Here is a 24,303-nt window from a genome sequence, read left to right as displayed (position 1 = left end):
GTCCCTTTCAGCAGATATGTTTTAGCAGCTTCGTTGGTAGTTTGTTTTAATTTATTGTTCTGGTAAGTAAAGTTGATTTTATAGATAATAGAATAATTATTTAAAAATGGAACTAATGGACGATAGAGATATTATGTTTATCTACCGCTTAATTAGTTTTTTTATGAAATGAAACTAACGGATCACTTTTCTTTCTTCTCATTTCTAAGTTGAAGAATAAATTTATACAATGATGAAACATACCTTAAAATAATAACAATATTAAAGGCACATCGATCACTTCCTAGCTGTTGATGGGTTTCTTGATCTCCATCTTCGATGGTAGGTTGCCAATACTTATTCATACGTGTTCTTGGTACTTATTCTCACTGAAAACATTGTAGTATTTCAACATAATAAAGAAAAAATTGAGGATTTTATGACTTGTTCTGTATCTATCTTGTAACATTTGTGCACTTTAATGCGCCTTTTAATCGTTTGCTAGCACACTCTCCACTTCGCATGCATCTGGTTGCAATGATAAATGTTTCGACAAAAGACAGAGCAATTATTATTTTGCGAATGCCACAAGTTACAGTATGACCTGAAAGGGCAGATGAAAGATCAACTACTAACAACTTCGTTACACAGCATTCCCTTTCTTTGAGTATATTACAGGCAATCAAACTATGCAATCAACTGTGTGGCGACTGAATCGTCTCATCAGCGGTGGTGCTGCTGCGGGGCGGCGGCGGGTGGTGGCTGCGGCTTGGGGCACTGGTAGCACTTGGCGAAGAGCCCGAAGGTGTCCACCTGCCTGATGAAGTTGGTCATGCTCGCCCATCCGCCGATTCCGAACCCCACCACCAGCACCCACACCACCACGAACGCATTCAGCATGTACATCGCCGTCCAGCTCGGAAGGAAGAAGGGCGGCTTCTCTGCCGCATTCTGTCAAACAAATCGCCGGCGCACAATGCATTAGAAACGTATGCAGAGCTTCACATAAAATCGTGTTATAATCGTACGGTTAGAAACTAATCCTCGTAGATCGTGCGGCTGTTAGTGGAAGCCCTTTTTATGTTAATTTTTTTCGAACGAATGTTTAAGCAAAATGCATTTCTTGAGTAAAATAAATAAATAAACTTCATAGAGCAAAATGAAAATTTGGTACGGGTTTGTGTACCTGTCTCGCCGACGATGTGCGGTAGGTGAGCATGTGGGCCAATGCGGGGATGATGTAGACGGTGAAGCTGACGAGGAGTGCGCCGACGGCGGAGTTGATCGGGCCGAAGAAGGGGAAGATAATGGCGAGGAACCAGATGGGGACGACGACAGGGAGGCGGGCGATCGCGCGGAGGCAGATGCTCGTGGTGGCGTGCACCCCGATGACCTTCTCCCACACGAAATACAGCGGCGTGCAGGCGAAGCCGAAGGTAATGAACTGGTGGATCAGCATCAGGATCACCGCCGTGTCTCGCCACCTGGACTTCGGAAGAAGCGAGAACGCGTTGGCGTGGGTCAGAAGCTGGTCGCCGAACGCCCAATATACCGCCGCTGCCGACGGAAGCGTCAGCGTGAACACGTACAGCGTCGCCAGCAGGTAGATGTATTTGAACTTTTGGGGCTTCCACATCGCGTGCATGATCTCCCTGTACCAGTCAATACGAGACAATTACGCAACCGTATAAGGTTAAAAAAAATTCGGATTTTGGAGCGCAACTCACACGGTGACGGCGTGACCGCCGAAGGTGTAGAGGATGTTGGTGGCGCCGGTGAAGTAGAGCACGAGCTTGGTGGGACCCGAGTGCACGACGCCGTCGGCCTGGCCGTGGATGACGGCAGCAATGGTGAGGTACCAGGCGGTGTAGGTGGTCATGGCGAGGCCGAGGAAGGACCAAATTCGATAATTGTGGAAGGAGGGGATAAAGACGGTGGTGGCGCAGCAGGCGCCGAAGATGTACGTCCATGTCCTCTTGTCCAAATGATCGTTGATGTAGTAGATATTGCTGCAAGAATCGAAATCTAGCCATCAAAATCGAAGCTTGAAGACGAATTGAAGAAAATTGAGTATGAAATCGAAATCGTACCTAGCGCAGGCGATGAGCTGAATCACGGAACCGAAGAGGAGGAAGGTGCAGTTGAAGGCTAGGCCGGCTGCTTTCCAGTACGGCCCCAGGAGACCGTCGAGCACCTCGAACCACTGTAAGAAATCAAAAGAGCGTGGTCTAAGGAAAAGGAAGAAGAAAAACGTTGGATCTTGAAAGAGAGGCGAAAAGGGGGGGGAACGGCAGGGGAGCGTAGTTCACCTGGATAACGTGGTTCTTGAAGCTGACGTTTTCCTTCTCCTTTCGCGAGCGGTACTCGACGTAGAGGACACTTATGAGGTACGCCGTCCAGCTGCCGAGGAAACCGTAGAAGATCTGGAGGATTACTCCAGACACCATTCCCAGCTGCGAGAAAGAGTAAGGCAGCGTAAGCAGCACCTGCGCCACCTGCGCACAACAACCACCGCCCAAAAAAAAAGGCGAAAATTGATTCCGATCGCTGAAAACAAGTACGAATCATTCTTTGGAGGAGAAAAAAATTCTAATTTTGATGGAATAGTACTTGATTGGAAGCGCAGCTGAACCAGGCGTCCCAGGCAGAGCCGCCGTGCCAGAGGAGGCTACTCACGTTGAACACAGAGGCGTCCTCCTCCTCCTTACCGTATCCGCCGCTGCCGTTCTCCCTTTCGGTCTCATTGTCAAAGGGAGCAATGTCTCCGGCGACTATGGCAGCGGCCTCCTCCGCCTGCTTCTGCGGCGGCATCTTCCCTTGCCTCCTCTCTTCTCCCTTCAGAAGCAGGATTGCAACCTCGCCGGATAGCTAAATTAAGTAGGGATCAAGTTCCTCCTCCACTCCCGAGATTTGCAGTCAATTCACAAAGTTAGGCGAAGATGGTTCCAACTCTGAGCGCGATGGAAAAGTGGGAAGCAAAAGAAGGAAAGAAAGAGACACCACAAAGAAGGCCGATAGACGACTTCCTACCTTTGCTTTCTTCACACTTCTCTCTCACATCTCTCACACACAGAGAGCAGCAGCTAAATAGAACTCAAAGCTTGTTAGAAATAGACTCACAAGATCTGCTTCTTCTCCTCGCTGACTGTAAAAAAGAGAGCGGTCAGCGCATCCGTTTCACCATCTGCCGATTGCTAAAGAGTTGTCAATGGAGAAGTTCGCCTTTAATTGCACTCATGGCTGTTCAAGCTAACACTGCGCCTTCTTTTTTTTATAACATATTCCATGGAATAAAAGCTCACAAGTTGCTTTCCTCACAAGTTTTGCTTTAGATTAAACATCATTCTTCCTCGCATAAGGACTGGCACTGGGAGATGCAGCAGAGATACTCCATAGTTTTGGGCGTGGTGGTGGACCATGGAAATAGAGGAAGATAAGAAGTGGCTATTGTTATCAGCTGCTGCCATACCATGAACACTGTGAGGAGTGGGAAGGGCCCTGCAACTTCATTGTCTTCGTCCACATGGTTAAAATTCGGATTCATTTCTTTTCTTTCTAGATAATAATACACGGCCTAGAAGCTCACGTGCGTGTGTATGTGTATGTCTTTGAATAAGAATAATGCGTTCGTATATTTGGCATTTAAATTGTTGCAATAATATAATAGTTATTAGAAGGGGTTTGATTTTATTACTCTCCATTTTTTTAAAATAAAAAGTCTTATATTTAATGTGACATATGTATTAAGGTTAAGAAAATAAGTAAAAATAATAATATGATGAGGAGAAATGATATAGCATGAAAAATCTCAACATGAATGGAGCATGACACTCACATTGGCATATATATGCATATATATATATATATATTATATTTTTCATATATATATATATATATATATATATATATATATATTATATAATTAATTTTGGAGGTGATCCGTGTTGGGATACAATCAAAATCTCCATGGTATAAATATATGAAAAAGATCATGAATTTATAAGATAAAAGATATCTCCATTGGTATGAGACTTTTTAGGTTGAATACAAAAATAAAATCATGAGAGCTTAGGCTTAAAGTAAATAATATTATACCATTATGGTATTTTGATTCCATCGGTACTAATAAGTGGTATCAGAGTCATGGTCTATGTAGAGCCATGTGGTGACCCTCAGGAAAAAAGAAGACCCTTAGGAGCTCTTAAGGAAGTTGGGATCCGGACCATGAGAATAATGGTAGGGGGTCTCCTGAGAGAGTTTGGATTTGGACTATAAGGATAATGGTAAGGGCGGACCATGAGGATAATGGTAGGAGGGCTTTCAATGGTCTGAGTTTGAGGTGATTGTTATGATACAATCAAAGTTTCATATTGGAAATAAGTAGAAAAGATCATGGATTTATAAAATAGAAGATATCTTCATAAATATGAAGTCTTTTGGATTTAGCTTAAAAACAAAATCATAAATATGAAGCCTTTTGGGTTGAGCTTAAAAATAAAATTATAAAAGTTTAAGTTCAAATTGGACAATATCATACTATTGTGAAGATATTTTGATTTCATCGGTACTAACAATCCGTTCATCCTCAAATGAAATTGAAAAATATATATAAATTTTGACAAATAATTCAATATCATAAATTTTTTAAATTTAAAATATTTTGAATGATATTTAAATTTTCGTTTAAAAAATCCATCTTATCTTTTATCATCACTTAGTTGGGACAAACTTGTGTATATAACTTATCGACGAGCAAGGGATAAATGGATGAGTAGATGTAGTAAGTTTCAATCAAATAAAGCATATATACTATAAAAAGAGTTGACCATGGGGGCTTTGACAGCTGTGGTTTAGTGATTTCTAGTATAAGCACTATTTTTATTCAATCTATTTGGCATCAATTTGAGCATATCTAAGATTTAGTTTTTTTAAAATAATCATTAACTTATATTATTTTGCCGTGCATAAATAAATCTCACACTTAATTTGGGACTCTATTCCTGCTCATCCATCATCACTAGCACTCATTAATCTTTTCTTTTTTTAAAAAAAAATAAATGAATAAAATTCTTCTACCTTTCTACTTTTCTTTGAAACATGATCGTCGATCAACTTGCTTAAATGGATAGCTAGCTCCATTAAGTTAGGCCGACTAATAATGATTAATTATTAGTGGGTAACAAATAATAGTGTCATGCGAGGAGTACTATTAATTAATTTTTAACCACCGAATCTTAATTAGGGCCCCATGGAAGTCGCCATCATGGTTTATTAGGTGGTGTTTGATTGAAATCGGAGCTAATCTTCCCCGCGCAAAAAGTTTTGCGATCAATAATTTAATGCGCCAGGACGACAGCGCATGTGCATGACAACTTCCATGTTAATGTCAAAAACGGCATTTAGCCTAATGATGCCTTCATACTTTCTGCGCATCAGATTTTGCTATTTACAAAAAAGGGCAGCGTATTATTTATTTTACAAAAACAACCTTTTTCTAGTTCTTCGCTTCTTTCATTAACTTAAATATTTTTTTTATAACCCCATAGGGAGATTCATTAAAAAAAAAAAGGACACCATTGAACCTCCCTACGAGTTTGTATTTGTTGTTCTTAGGACATAGCTCAGTTGGTGACAATAGAACAGATTTATAGAAAAGAATAAAGATTCAAATTTTGACGAAATCGAACAATATTTTCTTCTGTTATGACCAACTACAATTTCTCGATTTATTCAAATTTCATTTTTTACAGAAAAATTTATATACTTTATTATTTTTTAAATTTTTAGTTGAGAAATACCATCAATTTTTTTAGGCTAGAGGTGTAATGGTAAATATTTATTACAGTGTTAATAATTCAATGTGGGGACACGAAGTTATAAAAATGTTATTAATTAAGCATCATGGGTGGATAGCTCCCTCCAAATGATTATAAAGTTAGTTCTTTTTTCCCGCTATTTCATGAGGTGGGTGAAGGCCCACTATCTAAATAATTAATATATAGATTGAATTTAATTAATAAACATAAAAAAAGGGAATTTAAAAAACGTTTAAATATTGGCTGTGGTTCAGTTTAATGTATAAATTACATTGTATATAAATATATACATTTATATGTAACATATACTAATTAACTCCACCATTTTGGATTGAATTTTTTAGTGTTGCATAATTTTTTAAAAATTAATTTGCAATATAAACGTGTCTACAACATTAAAAAGTTTTTTTTTAAAAAAAATTATTACGGATTCACAAATAAATGATTACATAACAAATTAAAAAATAACTTAGATTTTAATCGACCCTAATAAACAAATGTTTAGAAAGTCAATGTGAAATTAATTTATTATTTTCCTTAAATTACAAGAACTAGGATTAGGATTAGCATTAAATTACATTCCCCCCATTAACTAAAATTGATTGAATTATACTCCCGAGTATTCCGTTTCCATGAATTGAATATAATAGTGATTTTGTCTCTTCCTAAGATTTTATTGATTTGTGATCGAGTTGCATAATAATTGTTTGATTGGCAATATACATGTTAAATTGATTTTATTATTTTAATAAATAATATTATGTATCTTTTTAAAAGTAATGCAAGTATTTAATTATTAGATTAATAATTATTTAAATTGTAATGATAAACGTTTAAATTTGACTCGAACTTTTTGTGAGATTTTTAATAAATAAATTAACTTGCAACGGAGGCTCATCGTCTGGTTCATAAAAATTATAAAATAAAACAATTATTTAATACATTTTTAATAAATAAAAACAACCTTTTCTTTGATTAAAAAAATTCTATTTTTGGCGGTGGTGATTTGAAATCGGAATCGAGCGTGTGGGTCCATATTTCCACCGTCGAGGCAATTATATGGTTGGCATGGATATCTATCTCATTAATGTAAAGGGACCCAATTAATCGGGCACCATGCTGCGCCAGATTTTAATTATTTTCTTCCACGACAAATATATTATATTTATTGTGGTCCATATTTGTGGGTAGATGCGATTTTAAAAAAGATATTTTAAAATTGGGCTAATTAATTAATTTAATAACATTTTTTATGTTTTGTTAATTAATTTAAAATTAAACATAGTGATTTATTTATTTTTATTAAGGCGCTGAGGCCTTTTAAATTTGTATTTTTATTTTACAGACACTATAAATATTTTTACACATACATGTAAAACATGTTTCATTAGCTTCTCCTTCTAGTAATTTTATTCTAATTATTGTTGGATTGCAAGGGTACAAACATAGTCTTATATTTAAAATATATGAAAAAGATCATGAGATTAAAAGGATGGAAAGTATCTCCATTGGCATGAGGCCTTTTGGGGAGAGCCCAAGAATAAAGTCATGAGGGCTTAGGTCCAAAGTAGACAATATCATACTATTGTGGAGATATTTTGATTCCATCGGTACTAACAAGTGGTATCAGAGCGAGATCGCTCTTTACCGGACTAACCGCCGGATGAGCCATGATCCAGATCTAACCATGTGGTTTGAACTTTAAACAAAGGAAGTGGGTGCTCCCGTGTCTGAATCAAGAGAACCAGACACCATGTGAGAAGTCCTAGTAGGTCGGGTGGACCGAGGGGCAAAAAGTCTTAGTTGTGACTAGGTGGAGAGTCTTAGTAGGTCGGGTGGGCAAAAAGGGGCAAAAAGTCCTAGCTGCGGCTAGGTGGGAAGTCCTAGTAGGTCGGGTGGACCGAGGGGCAAAAAGTTCTGATGGGTCGAGGATTTAGACATCAAAAACGACGTTGAGGACGGTCCTTTGTTTGAGGAGGGATTGTTGGGCTGCTAGCGTGCAAAAGTCCTGGTAGGTCGAGGATTCAAACATCAAAAACGACGTTGAGGGGGGCGGTCCTTTGTTTGAGGGGGGATTGTTGGGTTGTAAGGGTGCAAACATAGTCCCACATTTAAAGTACATGGAAAAGATCATAAGGTTAAAAGGATGGAAAATATCTCCATTGATATGAGGTCTTTTGGGGAGAGCCCAACAACAAAGCCCTCATATCTCCATTGATATGAGATTTTTTGGGGAGAGCCCAACAACAAAGCCATGAGGGTGGGGTCCATTGTGAAAATATTTTGATTCTATCGGTACTAACAATTATATACTATCTCATTAATCATGATAAATCCCAGTCAGTCTCATAGACTCAATCCCTGGGGGTGGCCGGTCCGGTCCCACGGAAGTTTCCCACCGACCACCAGGGTAAATCAGGAAGCGCATACGGCGACCAATCCAGCGCATACGACAACCAATCCAGATGCCCAGCATCCTTTGATTGCGTTCCCCATTTGAAAGAAAATTCTTGCAAATACGCCGTAACTGGAGATCGAACCGCAAGTCCCTGGGTCACAACCCGGATGTCCTACCGTTGCACCATTGCCCCGAGGACTACTATATCATTAATCATATATCATCTCATGCTCTTTAATTTAATTTATGGAACATTTTCCCTTTTCTATATTGCTCGCTCCTATCATCTTGTGTTCTTCACACCATCTCACTAAACATGATTCACTCTTTCTATGTATTTATGAATTTATTTCTAAAGGTTATGATTTCAGCGTATATGTTTTAATACTTCCTTGAGTTTATATAGCCATCCCCGGTTGTTGTTCTCTATCCTACCTCTAATTGAACTTATTTTGATCTTCACAAAGGTACTCAACATTAATTTGTTCAATTTCACATCCACTGTTTAACTTCACATCAAGTTAACGAGCTTAATTGATTGTCCTTAAATTATCTTATAGAGTCTTATCCACTCTATAGCAACACACTTGGGTACCATTGGACGGGATAACAAGTATTATCTACGGATAATATTGACTTCGTTGATCGACTGTAAACGTCGAAAATCAATCTTCTAAAATTTGTTAATTCAAAAAATACCAAGAAAATAAAAAAATAAATAACACTATCGAAAATATTATTAAATCAAAAATTTTCCCTAAACATCAATTAACAAGATGCTTATATAGCACTCAAATCCTAACTTGTAAAGAAAGAAAAAAAATCCTAATAGAAAGGAAAAATTCTTAACGGATTTGAAATCCTAAAAATCCTAAACAGACTTAAAATCCTCAAATATAAAAAAATAAAAAAATTTTAAAACTACTCTAAATATAAAAAACTCTAAAAATTATTTTTTAAAAATTATCAAAAATAGTAATAAAAATCTTCGGATCCTCCTGCATCAGTCGCCCCAGGTTGAAAAAACTCGTCCTCGAATTTAGAATAGTGTCAGGTGGTCGCCTAGGAAGAAGATCATCTGACATCAATTCGGTAAAATCTTCTAGTAGTTGCTAGACTTTAGAAATCCTCATCGATCCACTAATGAGCATGACATCGTGGATGTTGCTCTTGTTCATTTTCGCGTCCCCCAAGCACTTCTTTTCCTTGCAAATTGCATCTAACTGTGATGACACCAACTTGTTCTTTTTAATTTCAATGGGATCCACGATGTCCCCAAACATGATTATCCAAGGAGGTTCCAGTGGATCACAAAGAAACTCTCCGATAACCTTGGTGCTATCATAAGAAAATAATAATTCTGGAAAGACTTCACATATGCTGAAATGACATTCCTGTGAACTTAAATCTGTTGCAAAAGAAGTTCCAAATTGACTATGATAAAAAATATTAAAGAAATCTACAAAATTTGTATTGTTTTCCAAAGCTATAGGATAGTTTCGACCCAATCAACTGTCCTGCAAAGATCTATGCTAAAATCCATATCCTGCATAAAATTATCAACAACGGACTCAACATCCTTTCCATTTTCAAATTTGGATTCCTCATTTTCTACATGTGAAGCTTGTAGTTGTTCTTTATCCTTTTTAAGTTGATGATCGAAGGTTTGCTTAATGACTGCTTGTTTCCTCAAGTCAATATCTTTCTCGCTATACTTCAAGATGTGATGCTTATCTTTCATCACTGCAATATCCGCATGCTTTTGTACTGTCTTATCCTTGTTCACCTTTGGCGCCAGTTCAATATTTATGTCATATAGATTGTGATAGGGGTTAAAGATATTAAAGTCATCCCTTTCCGAAGATAGCTTTCCTGGAGGGAGAGCCATAAGATCAAACTTGAATTTTTATCGATATCATCCATATCAAAATATTGACGCTCATCTATATCAGCATTTTCAGTTTGTTTTGCTTTTCCCTCAATTTGAAGATCCACACCAACTTTATCGACAATTTCATTCACTTCATCATCGTCATAATCATCATCATAAAGTATCTCGTCATATATTGGCTGGCCAGTTGACTCGTTCTCGTCTTCATCATGCTGAATAAATTGGGACACCGAATCAATGCAAGGTAAGACGATGGAGATTGGGGCTTCGTCGATAGATGAACCAGGCTGTTGATTGTCGTCGGACAAAGTAGACTTCTGGTCTTCGATCAACACTTCGTCTAGGTCTATCTCCTCTTCGTCAACATCATCGTAAATTGGATCATCAAATATTTCGATCTTGCCTTCCATGTCTTCCTCAATCAATATATTATTACCTTGTGAGGATAGTCGGATAGAATACGAATCCTGAGGGTGAGCTGACCAACAATATTGTTCACCCCTAATCATTGGCTTTCGGTTCTGTGACTTTTCACCAACTAGGACACGTTGGGAACTTACATCTTGTCTCAATGTATAAAGTCGTTGAGATAGAGATTGAGTGTATTCAAATGGAAGAAAGTAATCTTTCATCTTCTTCTTCATCTTCTCCCAATCTGTGATCTTAGCCTTGCCTTGTCTGTCACATGAGTGTCGCAATTGCTCCCACCATGCAGATGCTTGGCCTTTGAGTTTGATGGCAATCAATTTCACTTTAACACGATTGGATACTTCCCATAATAAAAAATGCTCTCCACTTCATTAAGCCAATCAACAAATTCCTCGATCTAGAAATGTACCAGAAAACTCAGGAAGATCAATTGGAAACTCGATATCTCCATATCACTCCTTTTGATCATAACTTTCGCAATTATGATAGGAGTTTTTAAAAGTAGAAATAGAATTGGGATAAGGAAACTTACGACCTTTAAGATCTTGTGCCACTAGATGCTGAGATAATTTTACGACTTGTCTCTGTAGCTTTGTAAGTATCTTATATTGGGTGTTATGACCATGATACAAGACCTCCATAGCCGGAACTTGTCTGTCACAACCATAATCATGACCACTACAACAATCCATCAGATCTGAAAGCTCTGATACCAACTGACGCGGACGGGATAACAATTATTCTGCTGACCAATATTGATTCTGTTGATCAATTATGAACATCGAAAATCAATCTTCTAAAACTTGTTAATTTGGAAGAATACCAAGAGATAGAAAAATAAATCACGCTGTCAAAAATATTATTAAATCAAAATTTTTCCTTAAACATCAACTAACAAAATGTTTATATAGACTTAAATCTTAACTTGTAAAAAAAAAAATCCTAATAGAAAAGAAATTTTTTTAATGGATTTGAAATCCTAAAAATTCTAAATAAATTTAAAATCCTCAAATATAAAAAAATAAATTTTTTTAAAACTACTATAAATACTTAAAACTCTAAAAATTATTAAAAATAAAAATTATCAAAAATCATAATAAAATTGTTTGAATCTTTTCATCCATCAGTACTATTTTAGAAATGTTAATTATTTATTACAAATGAATATTGATTGTTAAAATTTCTCCTAATGGTGTATGATCTAGGTCAAAATTGACATTATAACTAATGACTAATGACTATACTCAAAATATATATGATTTGAAAAAACTATTATCACATTTAGTGATCAGATCAATTAATACTATGACTATTATTTTTAACCGTAGAACTTATATAAAAGAATATAATATAAAATTATTATCATAATTTTTTTTAGTAATTTTATTTTTTTATGTTAATAAAATATATTCTTTTATATAAGTAAAAAAGAGAATTGAATTTCCACTTTGACATCTCATTTATAAGCTTTAAGAATAATTTTACAAAGATGATCACTTTGAGACGCATCTCCTATCTTAGGATTAATATCATCCTTTTAGATTGCAGGGCATGATGATTTGATGCTGACTGAGTTTTCTTTTCCTTTTTCTTTTCTTTTTTCACAAATAAAGGATCTACAAAGATCAAAAACACAATCTAATTTTAACCTAAGTCATACTCTATACAGCAGACACACATAACAACTCTCCATCATACTTCCACTGAGAGCAAATCTAAAGCAAGACGGATCGGTTGATGTGGAGCAGCACCAACCAGAGCCATGGAACTTTGATCACCATGATTAATTACACTACCAAGCAGCATATATAATTAACGCCAAGCACGCACTATACCACGCATGCCACGAAATGAAAGAAGATCCATTTCAAAGTGAAGCACCTGCTGCAGCAATGCTGCCACAGATTGAGACTTTCACGAAGTCTGTCATAATTATTGGTATCTAATGATTTGGATTTAGCAGCTGGACGCCAATTTTTATTCTTCCTTTGCTTGTGCAGCTGTGCTGGTGTGGGACTGGCGACGAGATGCTTATCTTCAAACAAGTAGCTTTGTGAAGTCAAATCTGGTGAGATTCTGGTTTGAAAGATTAGGTATTTGTCTGGTTTAGTCAAATCGAAGTTGACCTGGAGTAGCAGATTTATAATTCTAGTATTCCCTAGATATGGATAATGAGTACCTCAATAATTATGTGGTAGTTGGAGGATGATGTCATGCTGCCGATATTCTGAACTTGTGATAAATTTGAATGTGAATTTTCTGAGTCTCGATCAAGACCCAAAGCATATATAGACACTATATCTGAAACTCTAAAATTTCAGGTACTTCAAACCTTTTTTTCTTTCTTTCTTTTTCTCAAGCACAAGCTTAGAATCAAGTTAACGTAATTATAAAGCTTAACGAACATTACTGTCGAATTAGAAATATAGAGAATGCTTTGAAAACTTAACCCTGTTCTATCAGTGAAATAACCTTGGTTTTTTCTAGGTGCAAAAATCAGAAGAAGTTCTCGGTGGTAAACGCCTTGCATGTTTTTCCTGGTGCTGGGGCCTTTGCAGCAGCCATGGAAGTGTAAAGAGCGAACTGGGTAAAGGCAGTCTTGATACTCTACCTGGCATTTATCAGCGATGTTGCCCATCTTGGCTGCCTTCTACTGTCCTTAGTTGTTTGATCATTCTCAACTTTTTTGAGTTATAGGTGCTTATGGTTTAACTTCTTTTGTTTTCTACTCAACTTCATTTTTGGGCCTATGGCTTCAATTATTAATGTTCTTTTTGAGTACAGTGGAGAGAGAATTATTTTGTTCTGAGTACAGTGAAGAGAGAATTTCATTTTTCTTTGGCTTATTAGCTCTGTTAAGAAATGTCCATGAACAGGAAGACCAGGGGATTCTTTCTTATACAAACCATGTTATTTCAAAGGAGATCATTTATTCCTGATCCGGAATTTGTTTGAACTACCTAGCTACCATACCATTCTTGGACCTGGAGTGTAGTTGAGAGAGTACTAATCAGTTTATTACTTTTGGGCCTTTAGCCTGTTGTTGGAGAGGAAACCTGCACTAGGCATCAATGTTGGACGAGGAGTGAGTGAAGAAGAATTGCTGCTGCATTCTTTCTTGCAGTTGCTTTTGTTTACCAGGAAAATTTAACAATTATTTAGAATTCAGACGTTATAGCTTGAAAACTTCAATTGGTCTCTGATCATAATGATGATCAGTTGGAAACTTCATGTTTGCATAACTCAAAACTAAACTGATTGCATCATTCTCACATATCAAATGATTTCAAGGTCCAGGAGAAGTTGAATAAAAGAAGGCTGTTACAATTGTTGTTTTAAATATTTGACCTTCTCTTCCACTCACTTTCTACGTCAATAGGTTACTTAGAAACCTTGGTAAGCCAGTGGATCTAGCAGGTATACTTTATTTACTTTGGGGGGTGGGGGGAATTTTCAGTTTTTGACGATGATAAAATCTAAATAATATAAAAATATTAATGGTTTTTATATTTTGAAGAGATGAAATATAATTATTTTCAAATACTATAAAAAATCTAGTAGATATTTGCAAGAACGGGTCAATTCGAGTGGCAATATGAAATTCGCCCTAAATGGCAGAAATGAAATAAAGAGGAAGTCCTATCGACATTTTCGCCGTTCCGATTAGCCGACCCTGATTTCGTTGCTCGCCCTTTGCTGGAGCTGCCACTCGAAACCCTTCCGAATTCACGGCCCGATCATCGGAGACAGAAATCTCGAAGATTAGAACGACGATGAACTTCCGGAGTTTCGAGGAGTTTTGGTCTTTCTACGTCAGCCAGCACTCGAAGGCCTCCACCCGGCGGTGGCATTTCGCCGGTACCGTTTCCTCACTCCTCTGCCTCCTACTCGCCATCCTCCTCGGTCGATGGATCTTCCTCCTCCTCGGCCCCATCCTCGGCTATGGACTCGCCTGGTACAGTCACTTCTTCGTCGAGGGTAATATCCCAGCTACCTTCGGCCACCCCCTATGGTCCCTCCTCTGCGACCTCAAGATGTTCTCCTTGATGCTCACCGGACGGATGGATCGGGAGATCAAGCGCCTTGGCAAGAGGCCCATAATCCAGGCCTTCTGATCGGTGGATCCATCGGATCGTCCGTGTGAATCCCTCTTTGTTGGTAAATAATCCGTCAACCCCTCCCTCGATTTGTCGCCTGCCCCTCTAATTTATTCCCTGTATAAATTTATAGTTGACATATAACTGATGAAGATGATTATAGTCTTTCTAGATTCTAAATCTTGCTATTAATTGTTTAGTTTCTTCCTGTTCCTTACTCTGATGTTATTGTTGGGTTTTCTGCTTGAAATGACTGAAATTTAGATCACGGATTTGTGTGTTCAATTACTCAGAAATAAAGTGAATCGAGTGTAGGTTGTTAAAGTCGTGAATTAGGGATCGGAGTCCATGGACATTGTTTTACTACTAGAGAGCCAACAGACTATTGATACGAAGCCAAGACCAAAAGGGGAATAAAAGGTTTCAACAGATTCCAAGCAACTATAATGGATCCACCTCATGCACCCACGTCTGAGTCAGATTTTACGCCATTCTGACTTGGACTTTGTTCCTATGCACACAAATATAACAACTTGGTATCAAAACCAGCCACAGGCAATGACCTCCAATTAAGCATATTGGAAATTTTGAGAGTAATGAAAGGACAAGCTAAGGATCTAAGTCATTATATTGACCTATGAAATTGAGCCTCCCAAACCTCTACATAAGGGACCAAGGCAATAGGATTCCAAGGGTGATGCCCTAGTATGAGAAGACTTAGATGGATCATGATGAACCAGGATTAATTGAGGAAGTAAGGAAGAGAGTCATTCATTATTGAAATGACTCCCTCGCTGGTTGCCCCAAATGAAGGTACTCAACATCGGACCCTAAGTTCAACTTCATTAGGTATGATGATGAAGAAGAAGATACACTTATTAAGGTTTGACCATTTCTTCAAACATCAAGGGTTACGAGAAGACAACAAAATTAACATCTTCTCCTACCTCTTAGAAGGAGATGTTCAAGTACAATACAATATTTAAAAAGTGAAATTTTTCCTAGACTAATGGTCAAAATTTAAAGAACTCTAGAATGACTATTTTGGACCATCAAATTGGGATGGGAAGTTGGGGAAATTGGCTAAAGTTTGTCAAACACCATTGCTCCATGAGCACTTGTGAGAATCCTAGAAGCTTCTTGCTCTTTTTGGTCCCTTGTTGACTGACTAAGAGCTAACCTTTTCATGTCCAGGTTGACACTGTACATGCAAATAGATGTAAATAAACACCACCCTAGACACCTCACCAGAGACACTTTCCTCGTTCGCTTGTACAAACAAAAATCAAAGGAACTAAATAATTGACCAAAAAAAAAATCCAAGGCATGAACCCCCCTCTTCCCACCAACTATCAGATGCTTAACCAATGCCAATATGACCAAATAATGTGCAAGGGGCCTTTGCTTCAATTGTGATGAACGATTCTCACTTGACCACAAGTGTAAATGACTGACAGAGTGCACAAAGAGGTAATGGAGGAAAAGCCATTCATTGGTATCCTCAATCTCAAATAGTGCAAGTGATCGACACCATCTGCTCACACCTTATATTGGTGCTCATCGACTTAGGAAGCACACACTACTCTAATCCTTCCTCCGTAACGCATCATCTACCAAATTAGTCGATGAATGTCTCCACACAGGTGTAGTAATATAGTATTTAAAAGATTAAATAAAAAATTAATTTTAATTTTAATAGAAACTAATATTTTAATGATAAATCAGAGAAAAAAACATTAATAAGTCTGAATAAGAGGACGAATTCTTTAGGATTTGCATAATTGGAGAAAAATAAGGGACCAACTCACCTTCGATTCAAGCCGAAGGTAGAGCTTGACTTACAAGACCACAACATCCACAACCACATTAGGAAAAAGCAACATCTTTCTTTGTCCAATCGATGATGTTGTAGTTTTCCTAAAGTAAGGATTTTCTTTCGTTCAGATTTAAACTATGTTTTTTGATCAAGAATCCGGGGAATGGTAGCAAAAATGCCGATCGGTGAAGACTAATTGATCGGAGATGAAGGTGTCTCCCAAACGTCGAACACATTCTCCTCGCTTTGCAGGGTGAAGAGTCAGTCGCTGCATTCGGGCCCGTAGAAGATCGAGATGTCGTCGTTCATGGAGGAGAAGAGTTGGCCGTCGTGCGTCGTGAGTTTGGGGTAGCAGCTCTCTTCGTTAGGAGCTTTTCAGTTTGTGAGCTTGCTCCTTGAACTCCACTGCACGCCACCGGCGTGGCTCCTCAAGTCGATGAAGTCGAGGTCGTCGTATTGGTTGACGACGCAAATGGAGCGGGTTTCTTCGACGGCGATGGCGTGGAGGACGAGCTTCTCGTCGAGGGAGGCCGAAACGGATGTGTTGGCGTTGGACCATGACCACACCACGCCCTAAGGATTTGGATTTACCTAGGGGTTAACCTACTACTAGAAATTGGTAGTATAGAATCCGTAATGTAATCAATCTTCTTATTTTTACCGTTAAACAAAATAGGATTTCATACTAGCGACTAGATGGTTATAGATGAAATTCACAACACAAGGGCAAGTAAAATTTTAAGGAATTTGAAAATGGCCAGTGCTAAAATCCCCAGAAGCAGAACAAAAACTGGTGCACCGACTAACGACTCCCCTATATGAAAATGGTCACCTACACTAAGAGCATGGAGGGTCACTGTCTGCAAAAGACTCGCTAAAAGATAAGGCTAGTGAGTGTTTTAAGTATTCAGGTCTGGTGCTTGAGGACAAGCACCATTTAAGGGGTGGACAATGATACAGATTGATATAATACAAAAAGGATGACACTGAGCAAATCTTGAAGGAGTTGGCAACAAATAAACCTCAACAGGAATTGAAGGACAATCTTTCAACAAGCAATTCAAAAATTGAAGCAACAATAATTGGTCTGTATAATAGTCAGCAACAATTTGGAGCAATGTATAGGATGAGGATACTTGCCCTCAACCATTACATCTGGATATTTGCATCATCTTTTGGTTATTTTTTGGTTGGTATCAACCCTTCTGGCTTTAGGGCTTGTGACATTTTCTGCTCGGAGGTGTTGTTATTTGGTGTGTCAGTTTATGTTCCTCTTCTAGGGATTTTGCCTTTGGTTGTTGCTGAGTCAGAACTTTACCTGTCATATATGTGCTGTGAATTCTTTGCTCAGTGTCTGAATTCAAGAGGATGGACATCAATGTGTTCAACCATCTTATCCCTAATATGACATTAAATTTTGTTTAGGAAATCAATTGTTATACATTTAATCTCTAATAGTAGGTGTACCCTTGGGCAAATCCTAATTCCTTAGATCATTCTCTATTAGCAAACACCCTTAAAAAATTAAGGTTCACATCTCATTTTGCTTTTAGTTTGGTTGCTAATTGCTCATTAATCAAGTCATGTGAGCTTCCCGAGTCTATGAGGATTGCAACAGGAGGTGAGTAGCAATACTTTGCATCCCCATGATGTTTGTTCCAAGAGAGAAACAATATATGTTGCATTTATAAGATCCCTTGGATAATGTACCTTTGCATCTACATCCATAGGTATGTTAACAACTCGTAGTTGAAGAAGTCTGTCTGGTTTAGTATGGGACTGACACAGACAAGCAGTTGCTCGAGTTCACATAGATATCTTTTGATTGAGCGTGTATGTCGGCTTTGGTAAACCTAAAATGGTTGTGCATCTTCTTCCAAGTGGCAGGACATTATGTCAATTTTCTTGCTTTTTGATCACCTAGTGTCTAAAGAAATGGTTGCACTTTGATAACCAAGTGAGTGGCTCTTCTTCACCACTTTGCCTTTGGGAAGTCGAACATTGGAGTCTGATGTTGAATGCCTATAGTCAGGGTAGTCATTGAGAGAAGCATTCCAAGAATGGAGGTCTTCTTTTCTTAGCCTCTTTGATCAATCCCAATCGGTTATGGTCTACCTGAACCTAGGGCATCACCCCCATCATCCTATTGTCTTTTGCCCTCGCTCATGTAATGACCCTCATGTAATTGTGTTTGATTTGTTGATCTTGTCTGCATGGAATAGAGTTGTGTGTGTGGTTCCTCTATGTCCTTTCTTCTTCTATCCAATGGATGATTGCTTCATTTCTAACAAATTGTCAACTAACACATTTGCTAAGGGCTTTAAAGTTCTTTCCTTATTTGGTTTAAATCCTTACTTTGTTATTTGGTTTAGTCAGTTTATTCCTTCATTTCCCTTGAAAGAAATAAAATGAAATGAGTAAAATGGTTCCTTCCATCATGGAGAGTTGAAATTATTGTATAAGGCGATTACTCCAATTGCTTTGGGCACACTATGCTTCTTATTTATTCCCACCATGATACTATGGTATAGTGTGGCTAGGAATAAAACATAATGATCTGTTTGCATCCACATCAGCTTTTTTTTTTTTTTTGCTAAAGAGATAACAGTCTGAATCATTTCATAAAATTTGAAATAAATAATTAGGGGGAATCAGAAGGGAAAAAGCAGTAAAACTAGAAAGGTAATGCATATAGTAGAATAATAGGAATTTCAAGAGGAAAAACATCTACTTTGCAAAGCAAACATACAGAGGAGAAAGGTAGCTACTGTTTGCCCCAGAATATAATACTCCAATGAATATGATGGTTTTGAGGTGCTGTATCTTGGAAAATCTGCTGAGTGTGTCTGTCGGTACTGCTTGGATTGAAGCTGGTGATCCATCACACAGTATGTTTATCGATAAACTGAATTAGTTTAAGTCCCCTTTTCTTGCAAGTGTAGCATTGAAAAAATCTTTGTTAACGTGTATGTTCTTTTCACTTAATGGTTCTAAATTATTGTTCAAATGATTTTCAATAGTTGTAGTAACTAGTAAGTTGTATCTTAGCTTTGGTGATAAATTTGTCATCTTTTTGATCTGGGATTCATTTAAAAAACATCATTTGGCATAATAGCTGCATGAGTATATCTTGAAATAATGTTTATCTTCTCTCATAACCAATGAGTCCCCTTCTCTCTCTCTCTCTCTCTAATTGAGGTTTCTTTGGTCTTCTTTATCTTTGCACCATCTCTAATTGAATCCAACTCATTTCAATGTATAATCCCTTCATCACTTCTGAACATGTCCATATTATTTCAACCTATTTTTTCATTTTACCATTTATTAGCTACTCCAAATGCTAATATTTTTAAAAGTCTTTCCCCACTGCACATCTATCTTAGCATTCTCATCTCCAATATATTAATGGCTCATCCACGTTCCTATTTGTCCACCATTCTAATGCACAAAAGGTTCAGAATGACTAAGCATGAAAAGATTTGAAGTGGACCTGATAAACTTTGTATCAAGAATGACTTTCATTCACATTGAAGGCTTTAGATATGTTCAGACTAGACTTACATCTTCTTATACGTTGTATCTGCACTGTTCGTTTGTGTAATTTAACACGTTATTGTTATGGACCAAACAGTATGTTGTTACCTCCATCAGCTTACCTAAACCCCGCCCTAACATACAAGAGACTACAAACATAGTGGATGTCTGAGTTACTTCACAGGTTTAAGTGTTATAGTTTGTGTAAGTTTCCATGGGTGCATTTGTAATTATGTTATCCAGGTTTCTTTTGAAGAAACCTGGATAACATGTAGATAAGATTTCTTCTTATCTGCATTGGGAGAGTTTCTTTTTTGTTGGCTTGTGGAGCTTTGCCTTGTGGCATGATGAGCAGTTTCCTAGGACTAATTCAGTAGCAACTATATTTTTTTTGATGAAATGCATAATTTTGCTGCAATTCTCATTGCATCTTGACCATAGCGAAAAGAATTTTTCACATATTTATCTTTCAGAAACAGCAAAGAACAATAGATTTGATCATTTATCCTATAAAATATAATTTAACTCCTTACATTGCTGTCACATGATTTTAAACTGAATTGTGAGGGGCGGTGACTAAATTGTGCTGCCTTCTTGAATCTTACGAGGTTATAACAAAAAGCTAACGTCTAAGATTGGAACATCATTGAGAACTATACCCCAAACTCTATCTACTTCAGCTGAAAGTATGGATTTTCTTGTTATGATGTCTTCTCAACGACCAATATGTACTCAAAAGTGATTACCAATGCTCAAGCTACTTCAGTCACGTCAAGTCAATGAAATCCACCAAACATATTTCATTCCAACAAGCGACGGCTCAAATGCAGTTTTAGCTTCAATTACATTGACAAATGAAGTACAGATGAAACAGTTGATCTCTTGATGGAAACTATAGCATTTGTCAAACTTTGCCACAAAAGCTACAGTCTCCATCAAGCAGAGTTGCATGACATGAACTCACGAGAAAAGCAAGAAATGTACAACACCAAACCACACTTCTTCAAACTTACTACTTATCATTCTCTAGGATCTTCACTCCAACTGATTCCATCTTTTCACATGCAATTCCCACAGTCGGCACAGGGCATTCCACTGGAGCCACCGGCCGCCGCGATCGGAGCGCAGAGCACACGAACATGGTGAAGAACGCTAGCATTGCGCCACAAGCAGCAGCGAACACCATGGCGATCAGCGCTTCCCAAGGATACGATCTTATCGGATGAACTTGAGCGCTCTCGTTGGATCGCGCCAGGAATGCATTGGGATCCAGGGGCTCAGAATGCATCAGAAATGGAGCTCCATGCTTCTGTGTGAAATTCCACGAGTAGATGCTGCTGCCCTGCGAAGAATGGTTGCTCCAGGCGCTTAGAACCACCAACGCCGCCTCCCGCCACAACAGGTACGACAGATCCATCGAGTAAGAAATGGAAAAGTTTATCGGCTTTGAATCCTTTTCGTGGCTCAGTCTCACTTCGATTCTCTTCGATTCGCCGTCGTAATCTATCCAAGAATTGAACTTCCTTCCGCTCTCGAGATCGAGCACCAAATTGTTGCCTGAAAGATTGCTGCTTTCCACATCAATTTCAATTAGGGTTCCAGTTAGGTTACTGATTTTATCTGCTTTTGCCGTCTCGAACCTCACGGCAACGAGACTGGTGGAAACCCTAGACCAATGGCCGTTCACCGGTTCCGGCTGAACATCGGTCGGAGAGAGGAGGAAGGCCAGACCTCCGCCAGGGCCGGGGGAAAGAGCGAACGAGAAGGAAGAAGAGAACCCGGGGTTGGTCCCGAAGAACCTAACCGGCTCCCGGTAGGCCACGCGTCCTGTGCTGGCGTTCGCTGGACGCGTGAGCCTCACCGCCGTGTCGCTCAGCTCCGCGTCGCCGTAGAGGGCAAACTCAGAGCCAAAGGCTCGATTTTTGTCCGATCCGACGAAGGAGAAAAGGAAAGGTTTGCCCTTTTTTTGGCCTACCTCCGATGAGGAAGCGACGACGAGAGGGAGGAGGAGGACCGCAAGGGCGAAGGCGGACGCGTAGGAGGTCGCCATTTCGAAGATGATCTGAGGGCGCGTTGGAGAAATTACCTGGAAAGCTCACCGTTTGCTTGTTCCATGGAAGAGCAGTTTCAGCTGGAAGCCGTCTCGTAGGGTTCAGCGGAAGAGCGGCGGTGCGGTGGTTGGAAGGGAAGAAGATAAAGGAAAGAGAAAGGGGGAAATGCAGAAGGTAAAGGGAGAAGGAATTAATGGCGAGAAAGAAGAATCTGCCAGTGGGCGTCGCTTTACTAGCTCCCTGAGGCCTGAACCCTCCTTCCCTCCTACTCTTTTAACTTTGGTAGAAGAACAATAAAAGAAAATTTTAATTAATTAAATGTAAATGGTGTTTTTTAATAATATTTGTCTTCCAGCAGGGAAATTCTAAAATCACGAGAAGGAAAATTTCATCTGCCGCTCCCTAATAAATCATAAATCATTTAGCTTGTTTTATATTTATTTATCATAAATCATAACGCCCCTCCATCGTCCACAATGTTAAGAAGGAATGCGTTTGAGTGACCACACGCATTGCCTTAGGCGCAATGGGCAATAACAATAAGCTTTCGTTGATGCCGCACTATGACCCAATTGACTCGGTTGTCTTCACCATCCACATCATCAACGTTCTAGGTTTATCGAGACGCATGTGCTCTGTGCTACTGACCACGAATTTCTCGTCACAGATAGAGAGTCATCGGCTAGTATGGTTGTCATCTTGGCACATGAAGCATGCATGGTGTGGTTCTTATGGAATTCATCATCCTAATGGTTTCACACGATTAATCCTACGATCATCTGTGAAGAGATAAATCAAAAAACTGACGAAGAAGAACATTAACCATTATATTATCTCTTGTGAAAGACAAACTTGTGGTTTGATTTCATATACATGTGGTGTCATGAGTCCTTTAAATAGAGAAAATATATGCTAAAGATTAGAATACAATAGACAAGGCTTTAAAATTTAGTAAGATATTTTGACTTTAAAACTCTAAAATATTAAAGGTATTATCAAATTTTTTTTCCATAAAAAATGGAAAGGAAAAAAGAAAAATAGTAGAAAGGAGGAGTTGGCGGTCGTCGAGATTATGATGATCTCTTCAGTGGGATTCATTGCTTTAATATATACCTTCTCCATGATTGGCTCGAGCTTCATCATGGCTCGGTTGAACAAAATAACAATTATAACATTACGAGTAGGTTTATAAAGCAACAATCATGGCTCGTGCCTGATACAAAAGTTTTATTTTTTTCTTAATCTATTTTTCGGAGGATCTGAAATATAAATGTGATTTAGATCTCTATGGATTTTCTTCATTAATTAACAAGATAGAAGTTGAGTCAAGACGATCTATAGAGAAACCTGTTTCACCATGACAGTTAGGATCAGTACTACCGTAAGAACATTTACAGGAACATCAAGTTCAATATATTAATGCACTAATCCACTAGTTGAATTTAAGTGAAGTTAATATGCATTTTTTTAAAAAAAACTTGTTTATTATCTATTTTCAAGAAGCAAATAAATCAAGGAAGGACCTTACTATAACTTTCTAGTTTCACTAATTCCTTCTCCCTGTTCATCACAAAGTTAATCTTTGCTTTGCTGTTTCTGCTTGCTGTCGCTGCCAAAAGCAAAAGGATGAAAGAAAGCAAACAAAATCCACAGTGTGTGTGTGGTGCCATCCTCAAAAAGTTAATGTGTCACATGTGTATCATTTATTGATTGCATTAAAAATATGGAAGAAAATAATTCACTATTTAAAATTTATTTGCCTTTTGAAAAAGTTCTTACTCTTCAAATATTTTACAACTCTAGTCACTTTGCCTTTCTTGCTACTAAAACTAATGAATTACTTAACATGCAATGATACTGCGTATATATATATCACACTTTTATTTTACAAAACACTAATACGGGGAAAATAATAAGATATTTATATTCTAATGGAGCAATTTTGATCATTGTAAGTGTGAGGAGAATATTTTAATTATAAGGCAGATGGATTAAGATGTATTAAATTTTTTTTTAAAATCTGTTTTTTTTGGTACTTCAGGAGTTAGGATTTTATCAAACTAATCTTAAAAATAGACAATCTTTCCATTGGTTCATCACCTATCAAGTAAATTTAGAGTACAATTTATGTATATTTAAAAGTTCACTTTCATGATATTTATTTCATTTAAAATTTTAATTTTAATTTTTTATTATTTTTTTAAGATACTTTACTTTTGCGGAACACCCATAAGATAAAATATATATATTTTTAGAACTCGTGGGAGAAGAAAAAAAATGGAATTCATTAAA

At 37.8% G+C, this 24,303-nt stretch overlaps 3 protein-coding genes across 3 annotated transcripts; 1 reads left to right on the top strand and 2 right to left on the bottom strand.

Moving 5' to 3' along the window:
• Window positions 1–526: 526 nt before the first annotated feature.
• LOC141841899 (auxin transporter-like protein 4) lies at window positions 527–3,385 on the bottom strand. The gene is made up of 6 exons (XM_074730132.1): window positions 2,590–3,385; window positions 2,289–2,474; window positions 2,070–2,182; window positions 1,707–1,988; window positions 1,166–1,631; window positions 527–930 (listed from the first exon to the last, which is right to left on the bottom strand). The coding sequence occupies exons 1-6, from the start codon at window positions 2,788–2,790 to the stop codon at window positions 703–705; spliced, it is 1,476 nt and encodes a 491-aa protein (XP_074586233.1). The 5' UTR covers window positions 2,791–3,385; the 3' UTR covers window positions 527–702.
• A 10,748-nt stretch (window positions 3,386–14,133) lies between these two features.
• LOC141848291 (uncharacterized) lies at window positions 14,134–14,822 on the top strand. Its single transcript, XM_074736338.1, has one exon. It carries the CDS (start codon window positions 14,287–14,289, stop codon window positions 14,626–14,628), a length of 342 nt encoding a protein of 113 aa, XP_074592439.1. The 5' UTR covers window positions 14,134–14,286; the 3' UTR covers window positions 14,629–14,822.
• Window positions 14,823–20,777: 5,955 nt separating this feature from the next.
• Window positions 20,778–22,283, bottom strand: LOC141842783 (L-type lectin-domain containing receptor kinase VIII.1-like). Its single transcript, XM_074730789.1, has one exon. It carries the CDS (start codon window positions 22,008–22,010, stop codon window positions 20,973–20,975), a length of 1,038 nt encoding a protein of 345 aa, XP_074586890.1. The 5' UTR covers window positions 22,011–22,283; the 3' UTR covers window positions 20,778–20,972.
• Between the last annotated feature and the right edge of the window lie 2,020 nt (window positions 22,284–24,303).

The sequence above is a fragment of the Curcuma longa genome, chromosome 1 (genome assembly GCF_044706935.1).
Source record: "Curcuma longa cultivar G26 ecotype Majalengka, Jawa Barat chromosome 1, ITB_CL_G26_1.1, whole genome shotgun sequence".
In the NCBI taxonomy this organism is placed as follows: Eukaryota; Viridiplantae; Streptophyta; class Magnoliopsida; order Zingiberales; family Zingiberaceae; genus Curcuma; species Curcuma longa.
This window is presented reverse-complemented; position numbering and strand designations above follow the sequence as displayed.